Source organism: Myotis lucifugus, unplaced genomic scaffold (assembly GCF_000147115.1).
Source record: "Myotis lucifugus unplaced genomic scaffold, Myoluc2.0 scaffold_91, whole genome shotgun sequence".
In the NCBI taxonomy this organism is placed as follows: Eukaryota; Metazoa; Chordata; class Mammalia; order Chiroptera; family Vespertilionidae; genus Myotis; species Myotis lucifugus.
The window spans coordinates 4128060-4144398 of NW_005871139.1; the positions used below are offsets into that span (position 1 = coordinate 4128060).

At 35.5% G+C, this 16339-nt stretch overlaps 1 protein-coding gene across 9 annotated transcripts in view; it reads left to right on the top strand.

The window, feature by feature from the left end:
* LARP4 (La ribonucleoprotein domain family member 4) overlaps positions 1 to 16339 on the top strand; it is a 69141-nt gene that overhangs the window by 21115 nt on the left and 31687 nt on the right. For 8 of the 9 annotated variants that reach the window (XM_023756357.1, XM_006091554.3, XM_014458236.2 and 5 more), the window contains 5 exons: positions 2541 to 2616; positions 7684 to 7820; positions 9321 to 9424; positions 12372 to 12482; positions 13713 to 13766. In XM_023756357.1, the coding sequence (XP_023612125.1) occupies positions 2541 to 2616; positions 7684 to 7820; positions 9321 to 9424; positions 12372 to 12482; positions 13713 to 13766 (482 nt within the window). The remainder of the gene's footprint in view (positions 1 to 2540; positions 2617 to 7683; positions 7821 to 9320; positions 9425 to 12371; positions 12483 to 13712; positions 13767 to 16339) is intronic. The other variant, XM_023756354.1, reaches the window with a different exon arrangement.

Genomic DNA, 16339 nt, shown 5'->3' on the forward strand with positions numbered 1-16339 from the left:
TGAAGTTGCAGGGATTAATTTTAAGGAAAAGGCTCTACAATTTAACTTGTGAGACGTGTTGGTTTTTTTTCCATATTCATTTAATTGTTATGGATTAGTAGTTGATTGGATTTAAAGTGGATGAGATCTAAAGGAAACTAAAACTGTACCGTAGACCCTCATGACCTAGCTTAATTTTTCTAATTCCTAAAGGGTCTCTTTGGAAAATAAGTGTAATGGGAGGGGGTAGGCATTTCTGTCTTTGCCTTCAGTCAAGGTATATAAATCTTTGTCTTCAATTTCCTTATTTATTATAAATATTTGGACTAGATTTCTAAAGTCTGTTGGCTTGTAAGTTGATTTTGGAAGTGGAATGAGATGGTATTTCCATATAATAATTTTTTTAAAATATATATTTTATTGATTTTTTACAGAGAGGAAGGGAGAGAGATAGAGAGTTAGAAACATCGATGAGTGAGAAACATCGATCAGCTGCCTCCTGCACATCTCCCACTGGGGATGTGCCCGCAACCCAGGTACAGAATCGAACCTGGGACCCTTCAGTCCGCAGGCCGACGCTCTATCCACTGAGCAAAACCGGTTTTGGCTCCATATAATAATTTAAGGTGGTAGGCTCTGCTCTCTACTTATGGTCATAATATACCTAACTAGTGGTTACTTTGTTGTTTTTTTGTTTATTTGCTTTAGTTTTTAATATATTTTTATTGATTTCAGAGAGGAATGGAGAGGGAGAGAGAGATAGAAACACCAATGAAGAGAGAGAATCATTGATTGGCTGCCTCCTGCAAGTTCCACACTGGATGTCAAGCCCGTAACCCGGGCATGTTCCCTAACCTCCTGCTTCATAGGTGAATTCTCAACCACTGAGCCATGATGGCTGGGCATTACTGGCTGGCTACTTTGAACATAGAGTTGGTTTAAGTGATGTGGCAACCAGTTGATATTTTAATAAATTTGCTATAATGACATTGAAAGGTTAAATGAAGTTATTGCTCATTTAGGTAGCAATTGAGAAGATGAATTTTGTATTAGAAATTTACATAAAAATAGAATGCTTCTTACTCATTTTAATGAAGTTACTTTAATATCTAATATTACTTTGAATCTTGAATAGTAAGACAAGGTAGTGGTAAAATCATGCACAGAATTTATCTTTTTTTTTTATTGATTTTGGAGAGGAAGGGAGAGGGAGAAAGAGACAGAAACATCAATGATGAGAGAGAATCATGGATCGGCTGCCTCCTGCACGCCCCCCACTGGGGTTCGAGCCCGCAACCCTGGGCAGGTGCTGTTGACCGGAATCAATCTCAGGACCCTGCAGTCCGTAGCCCACGCTCCATCCACTGAGCCAAACCAGCCAGGGCAGAATTTATCTTTATATACATCCTATTGTCTGTATTTAAAGGAAATTAATCATTAATGCTTTTGAAGAGGACAGCTCAGCAGAGTGGCTTGGTTGAGTGCCATCCCGGGCATGAAAGGTTGCTGGCTCGATTCCTGGTCAGGGCACATACCTGAGTTTCAGGTTTGATTATCCAGTCAAAAAGCATACAGAAGGCAACTGATCAATGTTCTCTCTCACATTGATGTTTCTCCTTCCCTCCCTCCCTCCCTTCCTTCCTCCTTCCCCCTTCCCAGCGTGTCCTCAGGTGAGGATTTAAAAAAAAAGACCAATTGTATGCTTTGAGTCTGTAATGTCTTGTGTAAGATAGTCTTAGTTTTCCAGGTTTGTGTCCTTCCCAAAAAGGCTCATGTTCTGGGTTTAAATAATAGAAAGTATAGGAGACTATTATAGAGTTGATCTGGTCCTTTGGACATTTGCATGCTTTAAATATTCATAGGAAGATAATGGAGTTCTAAAATTAAGGAATAAAAAAAATATTAAGAGATAGAAGTTGAGCCCAGCTGGTGTGGTTCAGTGGTGAGCATTGACCTATGAACCAGAAGGTCCTGGTTCCATTCCCGGTCAGGGCACATGCCCAGGTTATGGGCTTGATCTCTAGTAGCAGGTATGCAGGAGGCAGCCGATTGATGCTTTCTCTCATCAATGTTTCCATCTCTCTATCCCTCTCTCTAAAAAGTCAATAAAACATTAAAAAAAAGAGAGATAGTTTAACGAGTGTGACTAATATCAGATTTACTCCTAATACTACCGATGACTCTGTGTGTGTATATATCCCATTTTGTCTAGCTAGTCACTGTCTCAAATTTAGATTAATATCAACTCTTGTTCATTATTTTAAAGTATTTAGGGTAGTATTTTATAATATGTTAGCAGTAAGTATAGTATTAATGGTGCTTTGTTAATTACTTGATAAACATTTTTAAACTGATGTGAAATCTCTCTAAAGAATGAAGAATACATTGGTTGAAAGAAATTAGTTGGACCTTGAGTGATCTGAATTGTAAAAAATAACAGTTTAATTTTATGAGTTTAATTTGTGTATACTTTGTGATTTACTCTGAGTATAAACAATATGTAAAGTTAACCACTTATAGTAATTTGTATTAACTTTTTCCCTCTTGTTTTCTACCACCAGGAGAAAGCAATTCAGCAATTTCTACAGAAGACCTAAAAGAATGCCTGAAGAAACAATTAGAATTCTGTTTCTCACGGTACACGATCATTTTTGTGTAGATATTTCTCCTCCTCTTTTTTTTTGAATTGTTTGGTTGGTAGATGTAAAATACCTGGAAGAATGGTGGTTTTAATTTCCTTCAGTTATGTATTCTGGTATCATTCTTCTATATTTCTTAACTAGATTTAAGGATATAATCTTTAAGCATGTCAAACTCAAAGGCTATCACGGGCCAAATGAACAAGGTTTTAGTTTATGTGGGCCGCAAAAAAACAAAAGCTTCAATTTTCATAGAGACATAGGTTTATTTCGATAGAGACATGCTGAATACAAAGGGCTGAAATAAATGAGTAATCGTTAACATAAAATAATAGAACATTTTAATAAAAATATTTTTTCTTGAACATTAACTTACCAGACACTGAATAACTGCACGAATTAGTAAGTGTAACGCAAATAAACCTATTTTTCTTGTTCTCTGAAAGCGAAATATTTCCTGTTGCGCACACCAAACAAGTCAGTAGAAGACTAATGATGTGGCATTTGGCTGCTAAAATATTCGCTGCTGGTATTAGTGGAGAGAAATGGTGCACCTGCGCATAAGGCGTAAGGGAAACGAATACAACGCGATTATAGTAATCAGTCATTAGTGAATGTTGTACTAGTAGTTTGTTATTAATAATTATGTATAACAGTATATTGTAAAAATTAAGTTAAAAATTTTTATTAAAACATTTCTTACATACCGTTATATTGCTCGGCTGCAAAAGTATTCGTTGTGGGCTGTGAGTTTGACATGCTTGTTTCAATATGCAAAGGATATTCTATTTTCAGTAGAAAGATATGAAATTTCTCTTGGATACCTTTTTAAAAATATATATTTTTATTGAGTTCAGAGAGGAAGGGTAGGGAGAGAGAGAGAAACACCAATGACAACAGGTAATCATTGATTGGCTGCCTCCTGCACGTTCCCTATTGGGGATTGAGCCCACAGCCTGGGCATGTGCCCTGAGGGAATCGAACCATGACCTCCTGGTTCATGGGTCAACACTCAACCACTGAGCCACACTGACCAGGCTAACAATTTTGTTTTAATTGATTTGAGAGAAAGAGACATCGATTTGTTGTTCCACTTATACATTCATTGGTTGCTTCTTGTATGTGTCCTGGCCAGGGATTGAACCCATAATCTTGGTGTATTGGGACAACGCTCTAACCAACTGAGCTACCTGGCCAGGGCCTCATGAGTGTTTTTAAAGCAAACATGAAGATTTGAACTTCTTGATTTGCATGATTTTGTGGGGTTTTCTGGGTCAAGTGAGGAATGAACTATTTTCAGAGGTCACCTCAGGCTGCTTTTGAAAAAGGTTTTTTTATTTCTTTAGACACAGTACACTCTCAGCTTAGGTTTAATTGATTCCTCATCCTAAATATCTCTCTTTCCTTCTTTGTCTTCATAATCTAGTATTGGCCCTACTATATAAAAAAGGAAGAACCTTCTGACTTTCTTTTCTCCAATCAGATACAGTTCATTTTCTGTAACATACTTATAATAGTTATTTTAAAATCTTTGCCTATTAACTGGATCATTTGTGTGTCTGCTAATATTTTGAGTTTTTTCTCTTGATTCTGTTATAATTTTCCTGCCTTTTTTGCATGTCATAAATGTTGATTATATGCTGGACATTACTTATAAAAGAAGCTAGGAGCTGCAAGTGATATAATTTTTCCCTCTAGAAAATATTTGAGCTTTCTTCTGGTAGGCAGAAGCAGAATGATTGCTTCAATCCAGTCAGGAATCAAGCTAGGTCAGGGCTGAGCGGCCATTTTAATTAGATTTGGTTCACCTCTAATTTATGTATATTCCTTAGGCATGGACTTCTCAGGCTTTTGATTTAGAAGTTGGCAGTTTTCTGTTACCTCAGTCCTGAAACATCAAGGGAGATTTAGTTGTCTTCTTCAGAGGCTTGAGATTAGCTCTTTAGCCTCTTACCTCATACAGCTCTAAAATCTGGAAAATGTCTTGTGGAGGAAACCTGTCTTGTGTTTGATGCAATATTCATTCTTTTTTCCCCCTGGAACTTCCACAAGACCAGAGAGATTTTATCTTTTCCACTTGACTCCCAATCTCTCATCTCTGTCCTTCGAACTCAAGTAAACACAGTTGTGTTGGAGGGCTTCTTTAGTTTCCAATTCATAATGCCAGTCCTGTGCAACTGCTGAAAGCTTTGCTGGTTTTACTCTGCTCCAGGATCTGCAAATGCCCTCAGGAAAGAAACATCATCTGTCTGGAATTTCATTTTGTCCTTGTTTTATAGCTCTTCTTTTATCTTTGAACACGTAATTGTTCCAAGCCTTTTTAGTTGTTGCAATGGAAGCTCTTGCTTATGATAATTACCACATTTTGCTCAGCACTGTGTTACAGTTCAAACCAGCTGGGCGATTGTTTGACATTTGTAGGTCAGCAAAATGGCCATCAGTACATGTGATATATTAGTCATAATTGTTCAAATTTTAGATGTTATATCCATTAAGTTGACTGACTTCTGTGAAGTACAGTTTCTTTAAGGGTTTGACACAATGTTTTATAAGAATAGACCTGCTGAAAATCAGAGTAAATTCAGGCTACAACTTTTTAGTTATGCAAATATTATGTTTATTATTGTCTTATTTTCAAGTTCTTAAAGAATTTTTCAGCCCTGGCTGGGTAGGTCATTTGGTTAGAGTGTGGTCCCACTGTGACAAGGTTGCAGGTTCGATATCCCCCATCAGGGCACATACAAGAATCAACCAATGAATGCATAAATAAGTGGAACAACAAATCGATGTTTCTCTCTCTCTCTCTCTCTCTCTCTCTCTCTCTCTCTCTCTCATTTTTAAAGTTCTTATTTTTTAAAAGTTTTTTTTATTTATTAGGGTGATGCTGATACTAGTATGTTACTCCTTTGGTGCTGAATTGAGTTTAACCTTTGCTGGTTTCCCCTGCATTCTCAGTTTTCTTCCCAAAGCAAATGACTACTACCTGTTGACAGTTGTAACCTTTAAAAAGTAATTACTATGCTGTTTTAATATAATTTGAATTTAAAGGCCTTTGATCCTACTCTTTGCCAAGCACTAGGGCTTTGAAACACGTTTGAACAATAAAGACCCTTTCTGGCTGGGGAGGTTCTGGGGAGGTTGGGGGCAAAACAGTAAAAGTAATAAATAGGCAAATTAGAAGTGTTAGGAAAAATATTAAACTATGGAAAAATATTAAACAGAGCAGTATAAGCAAGGGAAGGGACATCCATAGTGCTTGGGTGGTTTCAGTTTTAAATAGGTCATTAAGATGGTGGCTTTTAAGCATAGACTTCTAGATATTTATAACCAGACTGCTTTAAAGATTTGATGTGAATAAGGTATGGATTTTATTTTACTTCAGTTAGTTAAATAATATTTTATGTGTAAGATAGAAGTGTTTACATATTCTTTTTTTAAATGTATCTTAAAGAATCTTTAGTCTTAATTTTTTTTAATTTTTTTTATTTATTTTATTTTTTTTAAAAATATATTTTATTGATTTCTTACAGAGAGGAAGGGAGAGGGATAGAGAGTTAGAAACATCGATGAGAGAGAAACATCAATCAGCTGCCTCCTGCACATCTCCCACTGGGGATGTGCCCGCAACCAACGTACATGCCCTTGACCGGAATCGAACCTGGGACCTTTCAGTCTGCAGGCCGACGCTCTATCCACTGAGCCAAACCGGTTTCGGCATTAATTTTTTTTTTTTAATTAGTAGTAATCGTGCCTTGGATAAACCTCATTGGCTATGACCAGGGGTGGGCAAACTTTTTGACTCGAGGGCCACAATGGGTTCTTAAACTGGACCGGAGGGCCGGAACAAAAGCATGGATGGAGTGTTTGTGTGAACTAATATAAATTCAAAGTAAACATCATTACATAAAAGGGTACGGTCTTTTTTTTTTTTTTTTTTTTTTTTTAGTTTTATTCATTTCAAACGGGCCGGATCCCGCCGCGGGCCGTAGTTTGCCCATGGCTGGCTATGACACTGCCACTGTGTAAAGCTTTCTTTTTTTTTTTTTTTAATCCTCACCTGAGGATATTTTCCCATAGACTTTTAGAGAGAGTAGAAGAGAGGGAACGATAGAGAGAAATATCGATGTGAGAGAAGCACATCGATTGGTTGCCTCCTGCACGAGCCCTGAACAGGGCCCAGGCTGGGGAGGAGTCTGTAACTAAGGTACATGCCCTTGACTGTAATTGAAGCATTAAGTATTGTTAAAGCTAAGGTCTCTTTACCTTTCTTAAGCCCTCTATCCACTGAGCCAAACCGACTAGGGCATAGTCTTAACTTTTTAATATTTTAAATTTATTATTTAAATGTAAAATAAAGATCGAACATATTTATAAGTAAATACTAACATTCAGAAACTTAAAATCCTTCACAATCCAACTCATGGCTTAAACTGCATATTCTAACATCAGTGATTAAGTGTTTATAAGATGGAACTACACTTTATATAATATTTTGTATCATACTTTTAAATTTAATACTAAAGCCTCTTTTCATATTAATATAATTCCATAAAATTCCTTGTTCAAAACTGTTGGGCCCAAAAGTTCAAGGGATTAAGCCAAAAACAAAACGGACAAACAAACTCAGCGACACAGACAATAAATAGTATGGTGATTACCAGAGGGAAAGGAGGGGGTGAAGGGTGGTAGAAAAAGGTATAGGGGGCATAAATAGTGATGAAAGGAGGCTTGACTTGCAGTGGTGAACTCACAGTACAGTTTACAGATTATGTATTATAGAATTGTACACCTGAAACCTATACAATTTTATTGACCAATGTCACCTCGATAAATTGAATAAAAAAGTAAACAAACTATTGGGCCCAGTGTATTTGGAGATTCAGAATCTTTCTGGAAGTTTTTAAAGCACATTTGTTGTATATTATATGTTTTCATAATTGTGTTATTTCTGTAGCATAATTTTGTTTTCCTAGACTTAGTGACAAAAGTGAATAAGGCATCTCTTTAGGTGCTTTTAAGGAATTGTTTGTTTTATAGTACTGTTGCTTCTGTTTATTTTTCCCAGAGAAAATTTGTCAAAGGATCTTTACCTGATATCTCAAATGGACAGTGATCAATTCATTCCAATTTGGACAGTTGCCAACATGGAAGAAATAAAAAAGCTAACCACAGACCCCGAAATAATTCTTGAAGTATTGAGATGTATGTAAAGCATACCTTTTAGCTTATTCCTTAAGTCAAAAAATTAAATGATCTTTTAATTTCTGATTAGACAGGGAATTGTTTTAAGTTCCTATTTTTTGCTACTCTATTCCAATCATTTATCTTTACTGACTGGTATATAGCTTCTATATCAATTTTATACCTTCATTGTTAATCTTGATACCCAGTTACATATATAAGAAATTAAATCTCAGTTTTCTGGGCTATTAGAAAGTTTTATGTATCTGTTTTTTGTTTTTGTTCATTAATTTATGTTGTTCATTATATTCCATAAATGAGTGAGGTCATGTGATATTTATCTTTCTTTGACTGGTTTATTTTACTTAGCATTTTCACACTCTTTAAAGCAATCTATTTCAAATCTTTGAACCCATGTAGTACATTTTACACCACAGTCCAGTACATATACTACATACCCACACATAACAAATGCTACACAGATTAATTCTAAATGCTTACAACAAACTCATTTCTTTTAGTCTAAACTGATTCACAACCTATTAAAGAGTTGTAACCTACAGTTTGACAAACACTGCTCTAAAATATGGTAAGGAATTTATATTTTGTTTGAGGTTCTAAGAATTTTTAGTGATGTTTGTATCTAATAAGTATTTCTTGGTAACCTCTCATGTGGTTTTTGCTAACTACTTGACTGAATAAAGGCAGATCTTAATTTTGATATAAAATATGTTGCTGGAAATGTTTAAAAGTTAAATATAGCAAGTTCAATAATAGACTTACTACTTGGGAGTAGAGGATTTTCATTCTCAGAAGGCTAAAAAATCATTTTGTGAAATAATCAGAGTGGTTTGTGCAGACATCATTTCTTAAAATGATCCAATCTTGTGCGTAATTCTTGGTTTAAGCACTTTAAAAAAAATATATATATATTGATTTCAGAGAGGAGAGGAGAGGGAGAGAGAAACATTAATGATGAGAGAGAATCATTGATGGGCTGCCTCCTGCACGCCCACTACTGGGAATCAAGTTCGCAATCTGGAATCAAACCCGGGACTCTTCAGTCCTCAAGGCTACTCTCTATCCACTGAGCCAAACCAGCTAGGGCAAGCCACTTCTTAGACTGTAATTTTAAGAAGAGTTTCTTCACATATTAAAACTTAACTGCATTTCCCCAAGTAGGGAATAAATAATGTGGTATTTGTGTATGGAGAAACTTCCTTATTAGTTATATGCTGCATGCTCCTTTGAAGGCTTTTTTTCCCCCAACCACAACACAGTGGCAAATCGCAAAGTAGGTACTCTAAATATTTTTGTTCAAAGAATAATATTTGACAGTGTTCTTTGTATAATCTTAAAATATTTTATTGTAACTTTAATCTTTAATTCTACAACTTAATTTCTTTGGGATAATAACCTCTGCTAATTTATTCAGTTGGATATAGAAATGAATAGCTTATTTTTAATGGCATTACTACCTCTACTTGTCACTTTTGAATGAAATCTTTTTTAAAATTTCAGCTTCTCCCATGGTACAAGTTGATGAGAAGGGTGAGAAAGTGAGACCAAGTCATAAGCGTTGTATCGTGATTCTTAGAGAGATTCCTGAAACAACACCAGTAGAGGTAAATTATTAAGTATTATTAAAGCTAAGTTCTCTTTACCTTTTAAATTGGAGGAGTTAAAATAAGCAAGCAAAATGTGTCAATGTCCTCATCAGTTTCTGTGAATAGGATAAATACTAACTTGTTTTGTAAACTTTGAAGAATGGTGCAGAGGGAGGAAGAAGATATGATTGTATGTTCTTAGAAGGGGATACTGAAACTTTCAATATATTGATTTGACTGAATGGCAATTAAAATATAAATGTACTTTTGGGAACTTGAGATTTATCTGAAAGAAATGAAGAAGAAAAATATGAATAAGGATTAATGGGTCAGGACTAACCCTTCTGGTTAGCAAAATATAGAGCAAAGTTGCAGCAGCCAGCTGGTGTGGTTCAGTGGTTGAACATTGACCTATGAGCTACGATGGTTCGATTCCCAGTCAGGGCATATACCCGGGTTGCAGGCTCGATCCCCAGTGTGTAGCATGCAAGAGGCAGCTGATCGATGAGTCTCTCTCATCATTGATGTTTCTGTCTCTCTCTCTTCCTTCCTCTCAGAAAACAATAAAAAAATATTTATACATTAAAGCAAAGCTGCAGTTATAAAGATATAGTACAGGTACAAAAATAAAATAATACTTGAATGAAACAGTATAATCCAGAAATAGGCTCTTTTATACAATAAGGTATGTATAATAGCATTTACTTGATAATTAGTTTCTTCCAAGTATTGTGCAATATACTTCAGTTATTTAAAGCCTCGGGTTTTATTATCTGTTTTACAGACAAAGTTAACTGAGCTTTAGGATGGTTAAATAAGTTAGCTAAGGACACTTGGGCTGTTGAAATGACAGAATCTGGATTTGAACTTGATCTCTCTGATTTTGAAGCCTGTGTTTCTTAACCACTAAGCCATAGAGCTTCACACTGAGTTGTCATGTTAAGGCATAGTAAATTAGAGAAGAGGAGAATTAATTAGTAACTGATACATGGCAATTGACTAACCATTTTTAAAATGGTTAGACTTTTGCCACCTGACATATTTGTTCAGAGTTCATTTAGTGTTATATCTCCAGAATGCAGTGAGAGAAATTGGAAAAGAAACTCTCACGAGATCTGATTTAAAATTATGAACTATGTCAAAAGTAACAAATTGAAAGGAAGATTGCAGAATAGAAAGAATATTTGCAATATTAAGAAACAGTATATACACAAGCCTGAATTCTAGAGCCAAACTGCCTCAATTTGAATTCTAGCCTTTTTACTTGCTACTTCTATGACCTTGGGTAAGTTACTTGACCTCTTTTGCCTCTACTTTCTCATCTGTTAAATGGGATAATAGTAACAAGTAATTCATAAAATTTTTGTGAGAATTAAATTACTACATAAAGACCAGTAGCAAGCATATAAAAGCACTCTTAAGGTTAAATATTATTTTTTAAAATATATATTTTTATTGATTTCAGAGAGGAAGGGAGAGGGAGAGAAAGAGAAACATTAATGATGAGAGAGAATCATTGATTGCCTGCCTCTTGCACACCCCTACTGAGAATTGAACCGTGACTTTCTGGTTCATAGGGACCATGCTCAACCCCTGAGCCATGCCAGCTGGGCCCATTATTATCACTAGAGCTCACACACATGGAAAACAGTAAATAAAAGGAACGAGGCAGCAACATACTGTTCATTAAAAAAAAAAATATATCCAGCTGGTGTGACTCAGTGGTTTAGCGTCGTCATATGAACCAGGAGGTCGGGGCACATGCCTGGGTTGTGGGCTCCATCCCTAGTGTGGGGCGTGCAGGAGGCAGCTGATCAATGATTCTCTCTCATCGTTGATCTCTCTCTCTCTCTCTCTCTCTCTTTCTCTTTCTTTCTTTCTCTCTCTCTTTCCCTCTCTCTCTCCCTCTCTCCCTCTCCCCCTCTCCCTCTCTCCCTCTCTTTCTCCCTCTCCCTAACTCTCTGAAATCAATAAAAATACATTATAAAAAAAAGAGTAAAGCAAGTACAGATGACTAAAATAGCCAGAGAATGTTGACCTAGGCCCTAAACACTGAAATTCAGATTAAAATGAGATTTGGGCCCTGCCAGTGTTGCTCAGTGATTGAGCACCAACCTATGAACCAGGAAGTTCTGGATCCATTCATACTGATATTTCACCGTGACAAAGAGTGTCTCTCAGGCAACAAACAAAGGGGAGAATGCTTTTGTTTTTGGGGAAATCGAAGATAGCACAACTTTAAAACATTAAGAGGCCATCAAGAGTGCTAATGTTGCTACGGATGTGAAAGTGCTCACAAAACAATAATTACAGGCAAATTGAATAGGTAGAAAAATTGTTGATTTGGATAAAGGAATAGCAATGATACATGAAAAATTAGTGTAAGGCTAGTAGAGGGTAGTTTGATAAATTTAAGAAGTGTTTATAGATTAAACAGTATATTAGACGTACTATATATAAGAAAGTTTAAAATAATCACTGGAACAGATTAATTCAATTTACATGATTTCTAATGTGAAAAAATGATTTCAGTTTTTTAACAAATTGCTTCTCGAACAGCCTCCCTGAGTGAATTAAAGAACTGAGGTTCCACTGTACTTAGCACCTAGAAAATGTTAAGGGAGGACATATATTTCCTTTCTTTCCTTTTTTAAATTAATTAATTTATTTTTTATTATGACACAATGAGAGATTTTTCATGAAGGAAAATTTAGCTTGCCACTAGGAGTGAAATACTTCAGTTTTGATTATAAAGTAGGGCTCCATCCCTAAATTCTATACACTATTTATGCTATACCTATACATGTTTTTGTTTCAGAATATAATCTGCTCTCAATAGAAAAATGGCCGAAGCCATAAACAGTTAATAAGTAAAGAAATAGAAAGGACCAAAAGTCATGAGGAGAAGAAATACCTATTATTGATGTTTTTTAGAATTAACTAAAGTTTTGGGTTTTTTTTTTAGGAAGTGAAAGCTTTGTTCAAGAATGAAAACTGCCCCAAGGTGATAAGCTGTGAGTTTGCACATAATAGCAATTGGTATATCACTTTCCAGTCAGACACGGATGCACAACAGGTGAGAATAAAACTTTTCTCCTAATTTCAGTCCTAGTGATAAAAGAAGTGGTATATTTTAATTGAGAAAATGTGTGCTTACAGCACTGTCGAGCAACTTCTTCAACTTTTTGTTTTTGCTTATTAATGGTTTTATTTTTTATCATCTACCTAAAGACTTTTCAGTTTTAATTTGAGAAATTTATTTCTATCAAAAAAATTTAACATGGGAGCTTGGAAATCATATATTAGTAGTCAGTATTTCCACTATATAGCAGGCCTAGAATAAATATATAATTTTCTGATTCTTGAAATTTTGATACTATGATTTTACTCTTAATGTTATGTCCTACTTAAAAGTAATATTCCTTTGAAACAGAAACATGTCTAATAGCATTTTAAAACCACTTACTGGTTTTTGTTTGTTGGTGTTTTTAGTTTGAGGGTTTTTGTGTGTGTGTGTGTTGTTTTTTTTCTGTTAATCCTCACCCAAGGATATTTTCTATTGATTTTTTTTTTTTTAAGAGAGTGTGGAAGGGAGAAACATCGATGTGAGAGAGACACATCAATTAGTTGCTTCCTGCAAATGCTCTGATGGGGCTGCGATCGAGCCTGCCACTGAGGTACTGGTGCTTGACTGGAATCAAACCCAAGACCCTTCAGTCCACAGGCCAATGCTCTGTCCACTGAGCCAAATCCGCCAGGGCTGGTTTTGTTTGTTTGTTTGTTTTTAATTTTTACCTTGGAAGGCTGCCTGATCGAACCATTTAAAAAATATGTCGCCCAGCCAGCATGGTTGAGCGTCGACCTATGAACCTGGAGGTCAAGGTTTGATTCCCAGTCTGGGCACATTGCGGGTTTGATTCCCAGTTGGGGGTGTGCAGGAAGCAGGCGATCAGTGGTTCTCTCTTCATCATTGATGTTTCTATCTCTCTCCCTCTCTCTTCCTCTCTGAAATCAATAAAAATATATTGGAAAAAAAAGATTAGTGACATTTTGGGTCTGTTTTGAATTTTGTGCATTTTATCTGCAGTAATCCATAGTAGCTTATCTACAGTAAATGGTGAACTGTAGCTGAGATCTTAAATTTTTTCTTTTTCATTCCATATCACCTGCATAATGGAATCACCTTCATAATTCTTTTATTGTTTAGTTTAGAGATAGTTGCTAATACCAAACTCTGGATAGGATAAAGATGGCTTTAATGAAATGCTTGAATGCTAATGAAAGTTCCTTTATGTTTTGTATACAGGCTTTTAAATATTTGAGAGAAGAAGTTAAAACATTTCAGGGCAAGCCAATTATGGTAAGAAACATTTGTAAGTAAGACTAGCATCTAACAAGAAAGATTTTTGTTGTTTGTCTACTAGAGAATTTTAAAAACATAAATGGATAATATTTTCTAAAACTCATAATGATTTCCAAGAAATTTCTGACTTATGTAACGTGCTACTTTAGAAAATTAGTTGATGGGACATCAAAATACTTTCTATACAGCAATTCCTTTCTAAAGCATAACTTCAAAGAGTACGAAGTTTTAGTTAGATGCTGACTAACAACATGTAAGGTAATCCCAGATCTCAAAATGAGTAGAAATAATTTTTTAGTAACCAAGTGGAAAACATTTGTAATGCTTTCATCCTCATCTCAATTCACTACATCATTACATTAACATTCAACCATTTAGAAAACCTGGGAATTGACACTTGCTCACTTTCTTTACATGTCTGATCTATCCTCAGGTTACATGAAATCTGCCTTCAAAACTTCTTTCAATCATTATTGCCATTGTTTAGACTCAAATAATTAGAGTAGCCTTTTAACTGTGAGGCCTTCAGCATTTCCCCCTTACAGTTCATTCTCCACATTACTACCAGAGTTACTATTTAAAGTGGAATCCTGAACACTCACTCACTTTGACATGCTCCTCTTTCCTTATGTAATACAGAGTGAGGCAAGAGTAGGTTTAGACTTGATCATATGGAACATAATACAATAATAAATAATAATACAAAAATAACCAGTTTCACACACTCACAACTGTAAACCTACTTTGCCCCACCCTGTATACTATTTTTAAGTGCAACACATTATTCTTATTAATTCTTATTGAGCTCTTACTGTGTATCAGTTTCTGTTCTAATCACCATTATATGTAGAGTCATTTAATTCTTAAGAGAACCTAATAAGGTAGGTACTTGTTTTCTTTCTCATTTTTTTAATCCTCACCTGAAGATATGCTTATTGACTTTAGAGAGAGAGACATCATTTGGAGAAACATTGATTGCCTCCCATACCCACGTGCCCCAACCAGGGATCAAACCACAATGTTTCTGGTGTATGGAACAATTGCTCCAACCAGCCATGTTTTCTCTCTTTTACTGGTAAGGAAAGTGAGGCATGAGAGTTACCTGCCCAATTTCACACAACTAGTAAGTAGAAGAACTAGGATGAGAGGAGCTTAAATTTATTAATAGATTATATGTCAGACACTATTCTAAGAACTTGACGTATTTAAATCTCATTATTGCTGTGTGGTAGGTGGTATTATTACTTTTCATATTACAGATGAAGCTCTCTGCCAGTTGTCATCTTATTTCCTCTGCCTCTAAGCCTGTTCCCACTATTATCTCCTTTCCCTGATTGAGGCTATAAAACTATTCTCCTAGGTCTTCTAATAGCTTATATGTTTTATATATTGGACTTAGGACTTAGAAACATCTGGATTTAATTTGAAATAGTATAAGATGGGTCTAATTTCATTTTTTTCTCTCAAAAAATGGAAAGTCAGTAGTGTCAACAGTTACCTGGGGGACAATTGACAGTTTTACTCTACATCAGCGGTTCTCAACCTGTGGTCACGACCCCTTTGGCAGTCGAACAACCCTTTCACAGGGGTCGCCTAAGACCATCCTGCATATCAGATGTTACATTACGATTCATAACAGTAGCAACATTACAGTTATGAAGTAGTAACGAAAATAATTTTTTAAAAAAAATATATTTTATTGATTTTTTTTACAGAGTGGAAGGAAGAGGGATAGAGAATTAGAAACATCAAAGAGAGAGAAACCTCAATCAGCTGCCTCCTGCACACCCCCTACTGGGGATGTGCCCACAACCAAGGTATATGCCCTTGACTGGAATCGAACCTGGGACCCTTCAGTCCGCAGGCCGATGCTCTATCCACTGAGCCAAACCAGTTAGGGCGAAAATAATTTTATGAGGAACTGTATTTAAAGGGCCAGAAGGTTGAGAACCACTGCTTTACATTATTCAACATTATAACTTTTTAATGAGAATATTTCTCTGTTAATTCAGGCCTATTGTGTTTTTTAATTAGTTCCTTAAAGTAATTTTTGTTGCTTTTCCCCCCTCTCCGTTGTGTCTTAGTGATTAAAAGAACAACAACATATTATTATATGTAGAAACCTTGCCTATCTCCTTTATTGTATCTAGTGGTTTGTTGGCTCTTTGTATTATCTGTCTGAGAGATCATATCATCTATAAATAATTACTATTTTGATCCTTAATCTCATTTCTTATAGCTTATTACTTTTCCTGAGATTTCAGGTGTAGTGGAAAATGTATACATATTTCATTATAAAATATTTTTCTTCTTTCTCTGATGGACCTCAGCAGCAAGCTACCTACAGGTCCGAGTGTCTGTCCCCTGGTGGTCAGTGCACGTCATAGTGAGTGGTTGAGTGGCCTTAGCATATCATTAGCATATTATGCTTTGATTGGTTGAATGGACGACCAGACACTTAGCATATTAGGCTTTTATTATAATAGGATAATATTGCAGTGAAAAATATTTTGAAGTGTTTTATTGTAAAATATACATACATGCAATTTACCATTTTTAAGTGTGTAACT